Genomic DNA, 15,187 nt, shown 5'->3' with positions numbered 1-15,187 from the left:
TCTTTGAGGTCTCTTCCAACCAGGTGGACTCTATGATTATTCTATGACATCCATAATAACTGCTTTTCATCTAAAAATATATAGTTCATGGTTTAGTTATATTCAAAAAACTTGATAGGTTGAAATAAGTTAAGCAGTGTTCAATGGGAATGATTTTAGAAAATATTAGTTTTCATTTGGCTACACTTCATTAAATACATAACCAGAATATCTGTTTGCTACCAAAGTTTAAAACTTTTTTTTATTTCTTCAGTTTTTCTTACATCAACTTCAGGTTTTTTTTGCTCATAGCAAATTCCATTGAAGAAACATTCCTTGTGAATTTATGCAACATATTCATCAATATAGTTCGTTTTCAGCTTTTATTCGTCCCGTCTTTCCTGAAGTTTTGCTGACCTTCTATGCATTCTTTCAGTTTATCTTCAGTCAAAGTCAGACGTTGTTCCAGGATTGAAATAGTCTGCATGAAGAGGTCAGTAAGTTCAATTAGTTTTATATTACTCACATGGTATTACAAAAGTCTGCAACACAGTAAAACAAGAGAAGTAATTTTAACTCAACAGGAAAAAAGTATCCTAAGAGAGCTTCTCCTTAGCTATTACACTATTTACAGCTGTATTTAAAAATTATGGCTAGGTATCCATGGAGATTGTCTAAAGGTTTTAAATTGTTTTCATAAAAGATTTTCTCTGAGAGAAATACATACATGCATAATTTCAGTTACTCCAAAATACTATGTGAAAGCTGCATCCATATTTCAACAGAGAAATAGCCATCACTGGTGACATCAAATGATGTCTTCCAAAAACCTAGAAGAAGCTTTTAAGGCACCTCACCCAAAAAAGGAGGTGAGAAAAGAATATACTACTAAAAGGCATTCTCTAAGAAATTATATTCCTCAAAGAAGGTAGTTTATTGGAGTCAGACTGGCAGTTTCTTCTTAATTCAATTTATACACAAATAATTTTCAACTGATGACTTGATTCCATACTTCCCATAACCTATTTCTGTACTTAAGACCTATATTACAAAAGAATGCCAAAAGCCCCCCACTCAGCCACTCCCTTTTGATTTGGTTTAATGTTAATATATCACAACACTGCAGAGTTGTATCTTGAAACACAGGTTGGCTAAATCTGAATTATTAAAAAGAAGTATTGAGCATATGCAAACAAGAGACTCAGAGCCACTGAGTGACACTAGTATTTGTGCAGTTTCACTGACACTAGGAATTATTCCACTGCTTTGATTCCTACCTAAGCCCACACCTCGAACACTAAGTTTGAAAAGGGATTTAATGGTACATTGCCAATATACTTTGTTTATTCCCTGCTAAAGCATGATTTTTCAAGTTGGAATCTGACAATTTCTGCTAAACAACTGGCTTCTGACAACTTTATGCTAGATCTCAGTACTGAAAAATAGTGATTCTCATCCTTCAGAGTTAAAAAGACAACTATAATCTTTATAATTGTGTCAGGAAGCTTTTGCTTTAGCAAACACAATATACGTGATCAATATTTGCTGGAAGGAAAATACCAAAACAGTCACTGACTATACAACTATTCAAAATAACCCCATAGTCTTTAATGTTCTGATTTATGAACATGGTTCCTGGGGTTTTTTGGACATTGACAGCATTGCCATTTTCCACTGCAAGTGTTACCAGTTATTCCATACTTACTAGAGTTAAAACATCCAGCTGCCCCACGATGTGCTCCAAAACATTCCCCAGGGAGGGGGGGATCCCTGTTTGCTTGTCCCTATTATGCACAGCTGATCTACTTTCATTCTCTGACTTCCTTTCTTAAATTCTTTCCAAGACTGAAGTAGGAGGATCCTGCAGCTCTTCACTGCTGCCATCAACCTCGAATACAGAAACATCATTTGAAGTCTCAGATGCCATTGTCTTCAAATAATTGGAATCATACAATAAGATAGGTAGAAAACTCTGGCTTTTAACTTAAAAAAACCCCAAAACTATTTACACATATAAGCATACACACAAAGCCCTTCAGATTTACTTTTTGTACCAGGTCTAATTCATAATACTTCAATTTGTTCTGACCTAAGAGGGAATTCCAGCTGTAATGGATGAGACAATAAGGGAACTCTCAGCGGTCTTAGGTACATATTTCAGGTAAATATAATTGAGGAACTACACACAGTACCACTAGAGCTTGAATTAAAGCTCAAATAAATACTATTGCTGAGGGGATTCTTCAGAAATATAGCTCTAGTGGACAAAGGAGTTCACTCAAAGCAGTCACACAGATGAAAAATCTGTATGTGACTAGATGATCACAAGGGTTCCTTCCAACTTCACAACATGAAATCTTTGTTTAGTATGAATTAAACTCTGATTTCAGCATTAAAACAAAGTAGGTTTTAGTTGTTTATTCAGTGATGTTACTTTTTGAGAAACTGATTTCTTCAGAAAATGGGAGAAGGAAACAACAGAAAAGACTCACACAATGTAAAGTTGAGAGAAATAACTTTGATGTATAAGCACTGCTCCAGGGTAAGTGAAAGAGCATGATCTTCCCAATCATGTTGGTTTTGTCCGTGACTTGAATTTCTTCATGGCATTTTTAAGTCATGAAAGGTCCTTCAAAACAACTTTACCTGATTTATTAATGACCTTTTGAGATTTCTTTGAAAACTTCTTATAACTTCTGATAATTTGAGTTTATTTTTACACTAAAATAAATTGAGGTAGTTAAGTTTTATTATTGCTAATTATATTTGAAATATTCACATTTACAGAATAAACCTTTTAAATGGTTAAAATTAAACAGTTTTGCTGAAATTTATCAACAGGCCATGAAAATATCCATTAGTTATGCAAGGGGAAAGTTTAGTCTTGCTTGATGTATTTAAAATACACAATATTTACAATGTTCAGCCTGGAGAAGAGAAGGTTGTGTGGAGACCTCATAGCAGCCTTCCAGTATCTGAAGGGCCTAGAGGGGAGCTGAAGAGGGACTCTTTGTTAGGAACTGCAGTGATAGGACAAGGGGTAATGGGTACAAACTGACAGAGGGGAAATTTAGGTTAGATATCAGGAAAAAAATTTTTCCTGTGAGGATGGTGAGACACTGGCACAGGTTGCCCAAGGAGGCAGTGTTCAAAGTCAGGCTGGATGAAGTCTTGAGTATCCTGGTCTAGTGGGGAGGTGTCCCTGCCCGTGGCAGGGGGTTGGGACTGGATGATCTATAAGGTCCATTCCAACCCCTTAACAATCTATGAATCTATGAAAGCATACAAAATATATTTATGTTGTAAAGCTGAACAGATTCTCAAAAGAAAGAGTCTTAAAATAATTGTCAGTCATTAAAAAAAAATCTCTGAAGTCTATAAAATAATCTTGTAGGATGCAAATTGGTAGGCAGAATTAGTGGCACACTTTCACAAAATTACCTAGGCATGTTGAGGAGTTTCTGTCAAGAATGATTTATATGTAGATGACCCTGCCTTTGAATCAGGTAGAATCAGACTAACTGTTGCTGGTTCTTCAAAACCTTTTCTTCCCTAAATGCTGGGGTTGTGCTATCTACATCAATGAGAGAGAACAAGCAAGAGACAAGTTGTGCCCGCTATCTACCTGGAAGGGCTTTTCACACAAAAACACAAGAGCAAACCAAAAATGCTACACAGAGTTGGTAGAAGACCATGGGTCTAAGGTGGGGTATGGCTAGAAGCAGAGATTGTGGTGGGGTAAAAGAGCAGAGGAGAAAGTCTTACCACCCTCTCTGGGTTAAAAGTTCCAGTGTGCAGTTAAATTCTGCAAGGAGACGTCTCAAGCTCCGCAGCAAGTACTCGTGAAGCACAGAGCATGGGGCTGATAGGGATAGGGTGAGATATATACTTGAGAGCTTAACTTGCAATGCTACAAAAACACATGGAACTCTTCTTGAGGTTTGATAGCACCATGCTATTTGCTGATATATTACTTTCATTGATTTCATTATGAAGAAAGAAACAGGTAAATTAACAAGAAGATACCTCCAGTTTCCTTTTCAGCCCTCCTTTCTGCGCTTGGTGACTGATTTAAGCAAATAAACTAGGCATGTCAAATAATAAAGGGCAGATGCAACTAATTCTGAAATCCATCAGTGATGTGTATTGATACCAGGTTGTGTCAAAAAATAAAAGTGTGCTAGCCGTCAAACTATGGATTTCAAGCATTAAACATCTGAGGCTGTTCTACATAATGCCCTAATGGTTATAACACTTGCATTGGACTACAGAGAACTGTATGTCTTTCTCAGTCCAGGGCTACTTAAAACTCATGACTCAGAGCAATGCTTTGTCAGACAGGCTTGAAACTGTGGAAGAAAGGGTAACCTCTCCAGCCATGCTGCTCAAGTTTTGTCACTCATCAACAGCAAGTGGCTTTAGTTAAGTGGTTAGGATGCTCAGTCAGGAGCATCTAAGTCCCATTCCTGTGAGAGGCTTTATATTTTATATATAAGGGGATAAATTGAATAAAAAGTCCATAGCAGAAAGGGTATAAGCCCAGAACTTTCCCACTCCTAACTAGATGGTTTAATTACAGTTTTCTCTCCAGTACCATGAACTTATTTTTCTTATCAGTATGACAAATTTTGTTACATCAACTTCAAATTGTTCCAAAGAGTTGTATATTGTGAAGGAGTCACTTGTTAGCACAAAATGAAATAGAGTACAAATGGCTCAATTTTTTGACAAGGTAGGCAGAAAACAAATTTCACATTTAATTTCACTTTGCTTTAGCTCTTTGTTTTAAAGTTTTAGAAGTCCTCACAAGAAAGCATTTCAAATATCTCGGAATATTCTGGCTCACAAAATATCCTTTGTACTTTTAGATGAGCATGAAGTATATAGGATTATTGCATCTTAAGACTGTCCACATCTTCCCTTTACACATTTTGTTGTATAAAATACTGTTAATTCAATCCCAGAAGAGCCCATATTCACCATGTAATTTCCAAGTTACCAAGATATATCTGAGGTCCTTAGGAAACAGGATTAATGGAAGCTTTTGGGCATTGTAGTAGTCTCAAATGCTGATTAAGCTCAATTTGGCATTCAAAAGTTAAAGACAAAATACTGCCATACGTTAAAGAACTTACACCCAATCATACTATGCAGAATACTATTATACTATTATACCTAACTGCAACAGGAGAATCTGTTAGAACAGTGAGATTCCTATAAAATGACACAAAGATAGTGAGGTTACAGAAACCTTGCTTTTTTCTGTACATCCTGACCGCTTGCCCAAAGGATTTCAAACTTGAATCAGGATTACCTAAATTTGACAGAAAGATAAAGGACTCACTGATTAAGTTGCAACAAATTTCAGGAAAATTGGAGTCCTGGAAGATGATATATGTTGCCAAAAAACCAGGTAGAACTCGAGCATTAGATATTCTGCATGGCAGCAGTAAACCTACATGGTTATCACATGCCTCATGAAATGCAGGCAGTTGATAAGGGAAGTTAAAAGTCTCAGTGAAAAACAGCCAACTGGTGCAGAGATAATTTATAAAGCTTATGCAAGTATTCTTTGTAGACAGCTGTATGTGTTCTCTCAAAAATATGGCACCTATTACTGATTGTAATCAAACCTAAGGAAGAGGTAAGGGTCTCAGAAGCAATTCTGTTCCTGAAAGCTTCAGGAAACCATTTGCCAGTGTTTCCCGCCTGAGGTTAATGCAGCTCTGCAAGTTCACACACCTCAGGTCCAAAGGGGAATAAGGATGCAAGTTCTGGAAGTGTAAGACCCAGGCCTGAACCCAGGTCTCCCAGACACCAGTATCAGTAAGCTCATTGTAGATGGACCTAGCAATGTTTGTCTAATGTTAACAAAGCTACTTGTACTAATGTTTTGGGAAGTACATTCATTTTCTTGCCTTTGAATGATACAAATAATTTATCAGCACAGCCAAACAGATATAACTGTAAACTTCAACTGATACTCCCTGGCATTGCTTAAAGGCATTCTGCTTTGCAAGTTCAGCATCCTGAGGATAACCTATTAATTCTCAAGTACTCAAAATTAATAAAAAATAGATTTTACATTCAATGGCACTCAAAAATTTCTGCCTGTGATTTGAAGTATTATGATTTCAAAAGAATTTAAATGAATGGAGCAAGAGGGGAAAACAATCTGAGGTTATTAGACATTGCCAAGTTCTAAAAACAGTTCTACTCTGAGGTTGGTGTTTCCCAGTTTCTTTGCAAGCAAGATTGCAGCACGTAAGAATGAAAACAGCGATTTCAGTTTAAGCTCCTACAAAGTGATTACATATTTTGCTCTTAAACCCAACCTAAACAGATTTTTCCAACCCAAGGAGGAAAGCTGTCAATTCAGTAAACAGAGCAAATGCTAAGCTCCTAGAAAACTCACCAACATACACTTTTTTCCTATAGTATGATTGATCCAAAATCCAATGTGTCAGAAAAACAGGCTCTGAAAAAATGCTTCATATCTCAATAAACTGTCACCAACATTACAAGTGAGAGTAGTGGAAACGTCTTCTTGAAATTTCCTGGGTTAAGCAGGAAATCAAGATTCTTCTGTTACAGACTCAAAGACATGAGCACAACGCGACATGAAAGTGCCTACAGAAATAAGACAAAGGCCTTGATGTTTGTCAAATACAGATAGGCAAATAATTGAAGTTTCAAAATTTGTAAGAGAAATGAAATGACACAGTTTCAAATTTTCAACTTATCTAACTTTTGTCCATATGGTTATTTTTATCATATTCTGGAAATTTGTAGAGATTTTTTCACCTTGTCAGACATTCTTGAGGTACCTGCTTGATATTTTAGCCTTTCCTAGTATCTAAATTTACCGTCTCCACTAGCTCAGCGAAAGGTCTAAAACTGCTGAAATCTAATGCAACACTCAAGTGGCATAACCTTGCTGAAAAGGAGTGACACTAGTCTCAATACTTTAGGATACCAACCAGTTCACATCCAACACCTTCACTCAGCATATTTTACTGTAAAAAGTTCCTTTTAAAGAATTTCTACCTACAGCCTGTTTCACATGAAGTGTTTCAAGAACACTTGCGCCCTTCCTTCAAATCAGCCCCTTTCTAAAGTACTTTAAATACTACCAGTTCATAAACAACAATTCTATATGTTGCCAGCAATGTAGTAAAAATGCCTGATAATTCAAAAAACCCAAACTATTCTGAGAGACATCAGAGCTAAAGCTTATTTTGAGAGAATAAGTTTCAATAAGGCAATCAATTTTATATTGTTATTTCTGAGCAAAGCTAAGAAAATTAAAATGTGTACACTGTTTCCCTTCACTGCCCATTACTAATAACATGAACTCACATTTGGGCAACTTCATGCAAGTTACAAATAAGGAGGAGAAGGAACAGATTTAATTAATCAATAGGAAGTTATTACCATGACATTACCAGCGGATGTTCAGCAGAAAATTAAATTTAGCTTGCAAATGATGTCACAAACAGCAAATCGTAATTGCTCATCTTTGTTTTCTGTCAAGCAAAATAGGCAAAAACTCTGTGGGTGGTACTTGATCAATTTGTGAAAAATGCTTACACATAACCTTATCACCTCTGCCTGCCCCTAGATGTTTTCCCATGAAACATTCACAGAGCAGAAAGAAACAAACACTGCAATCCCAATTTCCCTTTGCTTCATGATGGTTAAGAATAGAATCCGAGTAAAATGCATCCATATATAAAAGTGCCAGAGCAGTTTTATTTATAGAGAAAAAAAATTCCCTCAAGGGAAAAAAAAAAAGAAAAAAAATGCAAGTCTGTCACTCAATTGTATATCAACAGTCTTCAACCTCCTAAGAGCTCCAAATTCGGAAAATACAGAAAACAGCTTCCAAATGAATATCTTAATGATCTCATAATTAAGAGGGGCTTATATTTAAAAGTGACATTGGTAAGCTTCCTAATGAATCACAAAAATTGGCATGCTCTACTTTTTAGAAATAATCCTTTAAATTTTGAACACATGGTACATTTGCCTACTAATACTAAAACATTTCTGATACTGTGATTAAAACAACTACAAACAGTTAGTCATAAGTAGGGCATTAAGCTCAAACAGACCAAAGAGTAAAGGCATAACAGAGTAGTCTCCCACTTTACCAGACCTTGATTTCTGTGTCTTTTGGTTTCTTGAAATCATAGCAAGTTTCTCAGAAGTAACAGTACTATCACCATCACTGCTTTTTCCTCCTCTTCCGAACCTACCCTCAAACAAAAATGATTCACTGTGCATATGTTGAATTGAACTGTTTGGGAGTTAGTTTTATTCTGTTTTGTTTGGGTTTTTTTGTAGGCCATAATGATTCACAGATCACTTCCATTGCTTTGAAATTCTTTTTTTTCAGTCAATGAGTGACCCACATAAAACAGAGCTCTCTGATCTATTAGGCTAGCACTGAGTATGTTAAATCACAATCTGTTTTATCAGTTCCTACTGAAGAAAACTTCCCTGTAGTTTCAGCTGATGACAGCACTCCATTTCCTCTTCTCTTGCACGCACATGAATCAGCACAGCAACAACTTGCCTTGTGCCAACTGCAGCTTTCTGCCCCATGCTATCTGATGAGGTAGTTCTGGTATCATTTATTAGCAGACTTGAATTAAAGTTTTGCATTCAAGCAGTAAAATACAGACAAACTACATAACACATCTTAAAGCTCTACTAAGCATTTCTAACTTGAGCAGACCTCCTTCAGAGTAACCTGTACATGGAATTTCACACTTAATTCAATTCTTTCATGTCATCTTATGCATCTGAGTCTTCTACAGTTCTTAAAAGAATGCCCGAGCTAAAACGAAATATTTAAAGCACTTAACATAAGTGCATCATGTACAGCTGACAGGGAAATACTCTAAAGCACCACTGAAGGTAGCACACCCTTCAGTTTAGAACCTGACCACAAGTAGTGGCATCAGGATACAAACTCACAGATGACAAACCAGACTATAAGACTCACAGACTATAAGCAAAACAGGCATTTTCACCTAAAATGCAACAGCATTTTAAGTCTCAAACCTAACAAATTCAGCCTGAAGCTAACTGAGTTTTATAGAGGTCACAAGGCCAATACAGTACAATGAAAACTAGTTGCTGACTTTGGGTGGAGGGTTTTATTTATTTTATCATCTGTACAAAATTCACTGGAATCCTGATGCACTTACAGCTATGGCCTGATTAATCAGATTTATTTATTTCCATCAGGTTTACAGCTATGCTGTGATGGCATGAAATAATAAACTATTCTGTTAACAGGTACATCTCAAGGTATCCTGAATAGATAATTGTATGCAAAGAAATTAAGTCATACTGTGCAAATGCTCTTTCACATATATAATAAAAAAACTGGCTACATGGTTTTCTTATGTTAGCATTTCCCCCGAGTGCTGCTCATGGTCTGAGGAAACACCATAAAACGGAGTACATTCAATGTACTGAGTATTTTAGCATTTTCATAAATTCTATGATTTTGCAATTCCACAAATACAGAATCCAGTACAGATCAAAAATATTTTTCACATATTCCATTCATGCCAAGAAAGCACAGAAAAAGAACCAAAAATAAGCAATGTTTTCTCCAAGAAATAGAAAAAATATTTATATTTCCCCAATAAAAACTCATAGAAGTTTACAAATATTTGTGTGCATCCAGTTAGATACAAATGTTTCTGAGATCTCAGATGATCAGTAATAAGCTTTACTTAAAACTAGGTAAATTATTTTTTTTAGCTTGCTCATTGATGTTAATTTCTAACATCAATACCTCCCTGCACAGTCTGTAACAGTTCAAACTTTTTTAAAAAAACTAAGGATTTCCCCCTCAAAAATGAGCAATACTGCTGAAAAGTTATTAATTGATAATTAACCACCCTCATTTCCTCCCACCCCTGAAAAAAAACCAGTAACCAATAACCAAAAAAACTCAAAGCATCTTATGAGCATACAACACAAACTAGACAGAAATCATTGGAAGTTCAGTTTCCAAAGGTGGGAGTCCTCTACCAGGAAGTCAGTTCTGAAGTAACAGTTCAGGAAGACCACATTCAAACACTTTTGTAAATTATAAACATACTTGCACCACAGGCACTAAAAATAACAACTTGCCCTATGGAGTAAAGGTAAAGGAAGGTAATAAATTACCTTCCATAAAACTTCAGCTTCAGCAAGAAGCCTTGCAAAGTTGAGGATAGATAAAATGAAACCTTAGAAGCATTTCCATTATTTACAATTAGGAAACAAAGTAGCCAATTTTAATTTAGGCTAATTAATTTGGACTGCACGAATGCATACCCAAGAGAACATCTTATAGCTGGAATCAATGCAAAAATTTTAGCAGATGGCTTCTTTTTACCCATATAGAGTCCTAATCAAAGCTGGTTACATACTCTGGTTGAACTTCATGTCCATTCTAGGGCAGGGAAAACCTAAAGGAGGGCAGGAGGAATATTTGTAACAGATACTGGAAACAGAATGAAACACTTATTAGAAATGAAGTAATGACAGCAAATTAATAGCCCTATTTGGACAAGGCCTCCTTTCTAATACTATGAATAGAATATTCTGCTTCATTTGATACTATAAATGTTCATGAATACAAAACAGAAGTTAAAAAAACCAACCCAGGACTTTCCTAGCATAGGGGCAAATTCCCTATACTTCAAGTAACAGCCTGTGGAGGTTCACAGAGGGCATCAACTACGTGGTGAGGGGGCAGGGTTACCTCCAGGTGCGAGGGAGAGTAAAGCATCCTCACCAGGAATATATTACTCAGAGAAATGACAGCCACTGCTTGCTCATTACTCCTTTCTGTCCTCTTACCCCTAGCTTAAGAAACTGACTGACAGTATTTAGATAGATAGCTAACTAAATAAGTCTAACTGAACTTTACAAAGAAACAATAGCTGGTAACAGCATGATTTATTGTACAGAGTCTTAAAATATTTATAAGGGACAGCACTCCATCTATCTCATTCAAATGCCTGGCAAAGTCATCTAGTATATTCACTGGTATTGCTCAAAATAAATGTACAATTAAAAGAGATTGTTCAACAAACCCAGAGAAATTTCTCATTCTTGAAGGCATGTTTAGTCCTGAGGAAAAAAAAATCATGTATTTTACAATATGAATTGATTTCTCTTAGATAAGTGTTTCCTACTTTACCTGTTGGGGCAAAACTATTCTTGAACAACTTATGCTGTGTGTAAATGAGAAAAGCTAAAGGAACATACTTCTGTCTTAAACCCCACCTTTCAACAAGAATTTAAAAAAAAAAAAAAATCCCAAAGAGACAGACTCTGCCAGGACAAGAAGACCTGAAGGATGTGAGTAACCTCCTAAGTCCTGCCAAAAGCTGAGAAGGGCTGCAGTCCCTGTGTTCCAGTCTGCACAGCCCAGGGGTCTGGTGCTTCACAAGGGTGGGAGGCTGACACAGGAAAGAACCAGTGTAGAGCAAGCAATGCTGCTGAGCCTCCCTTCAGCACTGGCACACCACGTTAGCAGAGCCCCCTGCTGTAGAAGGAGCACATAGGAGCTGTTTGCCAGCTCATACATTACTGTATACTCATACACAAACCTGTGCACAACTTACTTTCAAAGTTATACTCACAGCAAACAGAAAAATCCTTTCTGTCGGCACAGCTGCACCTGTACCAATGGGTTTTGTCAGGATAAAGTGTCTGTGTTATGGTATTTTCTTTTTTCATGCTTCATATTAACATAACTCGTTTCAACAAAACCTTGTTGCACAGACAAAGCTAGATTGCCTCCCATTAGGGAATGTAGGGTGTCCACACGAAGATTTCACAGAGAAATCTCTTTCATCTGGTATCGGGCAGCTTTGACTTCCCTTCAGAGCAGGAGTAACAACAGGAGGATTATACCACTTGACCAGGTGACTATTGACTATACCACTGGGTTTTACTCTTGCTTCTATGGAGCAAACAATCTCATCCAATTCAAATTATTTGAAAGAAAACATCAAAGAGTAAAAATATCAAAGTAAAATTAAGTTAGCACAGCAGAGTCCAAAGTTAAATCCAACAGGGCCAGCACAATTGCTTGAAGACTTTGCTGAAGAGATAGATGCTACTATTAGAAAAAGCAAAAACCAACTAAACGATGCCAAATATTTTACAGGTTGGAACTGAAACCCCCTGACTATAGCTATGAAAACAACATTTTATTATGTAATAGAGGAAACACTGTCTCAGCATTTGACCAAGGCTTTTATTAATAAAGTATTACGCTATTGCACCTATAATACATGATGAAAGTTTGAAGAGAACATTAAATACTTTAACGACAATGTCAGAAAAAAACTCCCATAAGGATAAAATGAAGCTTCAAAATTTTCACTGAAAAGTCAAATTTATGTGCTTTTATTATGTTTCATATAAAAACTGGAGAAATTAGCAAAAGTCTGCACTGAGCTGTAGAGAGGCAGTTGGCAAACACAGTAGAAGGGAAGCAACCTGGTCTTAGTGTCCAATTGCTGTTACACCTTTTACTCTTTCTTGGAGCAAAATTCCACTTATGTGTTCCATTCTCCTTAGTGATGTTCATGTGACCAGAAAAGCTGAGGTATTACAAGCAGATACACAACTCACAACAAGCAAGACCAATGCCTGCTCCTTCATTCAGCAAGGTGCAGCCTCTTTTGCACAGAAGAGGTTCTAAAGAACAGACTCACTGTGGACTGGCACATCTCTCCATTTAAGGTGGCAAAGTAGAAAATAATAATGTAATTTAGGATTTTTCATAAAAATATAGCATAACATCATAGAGGGCAGTAAAAAGATATATACACAAAGAAATAGCTCCATACAATGTATGGTTTTATAAAAAAGGTTATATATTATTTTATATACATATTTTAGATATATCTAACTTTTTTCTATGTGTGTAATAAATTACAACTCTGTCCCCTATAACATGCAAAACTTGAAAACCCTGTGTGTGTGTATATATATTTGGAAAATAAATGGAAAACACAAAATAAAGGGCTTAGCATTTGAAGATAAATACTAAAGTCCACTGGTCACAGTGTATTATTTTATTCATACATCCACTCAGGTTTAAATTAATTTGCTAAACATCCATGAAATTCTTCTGCACATATTCCATATTTAATTATGCTGTTACATTATTAGCACTTGTGGTGTGTTTGGCATTTTTTTGTTTTTAACACTCATGCTTGAAATACTGATTAACATTAGTAGTCTCTATGAATTCAAAATGGGAAAAAATACAACACAATTATATATATATATACACACACACACACACTAAGTCATTGTTTAACTTTTCTTCCTATTGCTCTAGCATACAAAAAATTTCTTGGAATTATATTTGTATTAGTGACATCCAGATCAAAATCATCACAGTTAAAAATAACATTCAGTATCAATTGTCTTTATATAGGCCTATGTAATTCAGTATATTCATGTATGAATGTTGTATTAAAGTCCTGAGCTAAAAACAAATGAATCAACACTGTCAAATGCCTCTTTTTGTTGTCAAGGAACATCCTTTAACACAACTTTAACAGGAGCATATGTATGTTGCACAGGTAGGACTGAAACCACGGGTACATGTACAACTTGGAGCTGAAGCACAAGGGTAGAACTTGCTTGTGTCACTACATCTCAATAAACTACCACATCTGTTGTGAAAATCTGGTCCTCTGGTTAGATCAGGACAAAGAGAAATGAGAAGTTTTTATTCTATTGCTGCTTGCCATTTCTTTGGCATTGAGGTCTGATGTTTTACTGGGCAGCAGAACAGAAATTTTGTTAAGAATCACCATGAATATCAAACTAAAGTCCTCTTGCTTTGTAATGATGATGATGTTGTAGTCTCTCTACGACTTTTCTGGTTTTAGAAAAATATCCCTTATTTGTGCTAATACTGTGGTCTTTCACAACTTCTGAAAGGAATATTACTTTGGTACTTTATTTCATCATGGGCAGCCTGCTGATAGCAAGAATTTATGTAACTGTGAGGTCATGCAAGGCACAAAAGGATGTGTAATTTCTCATACTCTAATGAAAACACAGCATTGCTGGCACTCCCAGTCATCTATGTCCCTGCATCTTAAGAAAAATAATTTATAATAATAATGGACAACATTAACACAAAGTATTTTCTAGCGATCAGCTTAGATTTAAGATAGTCCTGCTAAGAACAGCAGCTCAGCTTCTAAAATGTGCTTGCGCTCCCTTGCGCTCATGGCCACATGGCACTTTGTTTGAAAGTAAAGCATACTTCTCTAAACAGTTTGGGTATACAAGCAGAGAACCATCAAGGGTGGAAGAGACCTTTAAGATCATCAAGTCCAACTATCCCCCTAGCACTACCACTATAACCCCTAAACCATATTACCCAGTGTCAGATCTAGATGTCTCTTAAACACCTCCAGAGATGGTGACTCCGCCACCCTCCTAGGCAAACTATTCCAATGCCTGACCACCCTAAAAGTGAAAATTTTTGTTTCAATATGCAATCTGGACTTCCCCTGTCTCAGCTTAAAGCCATTTCCTCTAGTCCTGTCACTGCAGACATGGCAGAAGAGACCAGCCCTCACCTCACTACAACCTCCTTTCAGGTAGTTGTAGAGAACAATGAGGTCTCCCCTGAGATTTCTCTTCTCGAGACTGAACAAACCCAACTCCTTATGTGCTCCTCATAAGATATTTTTTCTAGACCTTTCACAAGCCTTGCTGCCCTTCTCTGGACACGCTCCAGCATCTCAATGTCCTGTTTGAAGTGGGGGGCTCAAAACTGAATGCAGTACTCAAGCTGGGGCTCAACTAACATTAATGAGAAACTGCGTTAAATATTATCCACTGGGTTACAGAGAAGAAATGTAAATACAGCTATGCTAAAAGTAATTTAAGATGGAATATCCTACTGTTACATCCCTTTATTAATTTCATTTGATTAAGGTTGACCCTGCTTGCAACCACATTGAAGAGCTAAACAACAAATAATCATTTGTACAGTATCAAGTGTGACAGGTAGTTGTCTAGTCAAGATGTGGACATGCCACACACAGTGGGATATGGAAGAATGTATCTCCCAACTGTGTGCTGCACTCCATACTTGATGTTAAAATGACAATAAAATGAAAGCAGTTGGCACTATAATCCCAGATCAACA

At 36.4% G+C, this 15,187-nt stretch overlaps 1 protein-coding gene across 1 annotated transcript in view; it reads right to left on the bottom strand.

The window, feature by feature from the left end:
- Positions 1-355: 355 nt before the first annotated feature.
- Positions 356-15,187, bottom strand: part of POC1B (POC1 centriolar protein B) — a gene marked incomplete at its 5' end in the record, with an annotated part of 42,123 nt that continues 27,291 nt past the window's right edge. Inside the window, 2 exon segments of the mRNA XM_009076020.1 lie at positions 356-460; positions 1,685-1,867. Of these exon segments, the coding sequence (XP_009074268.1) occupies positions 356-460; positions 1,685-1,867 (288 nt within the window).

This window comes from Acanthisitta chloris, unplaced genomic scaffold (assembly GCF_000695815.1).
Source record: "Acanthisitta chloris isolate BGI_N310 unplaced genomic scaffold, ASM69581v1 scaffold43565, whole genome shotgun sequence".
Classification (NCBI taxonomy): Eukaryota; Metazoa; Chordata; class Aves; order Passeriformes; family Acanthisittidae; genus Acanthisitta; species Acanthisitta chloris.
Note: the sequence above shows the minus strand (reverse complement) of the source record. Positions and strands in the feature narration are given on the sequence as shown.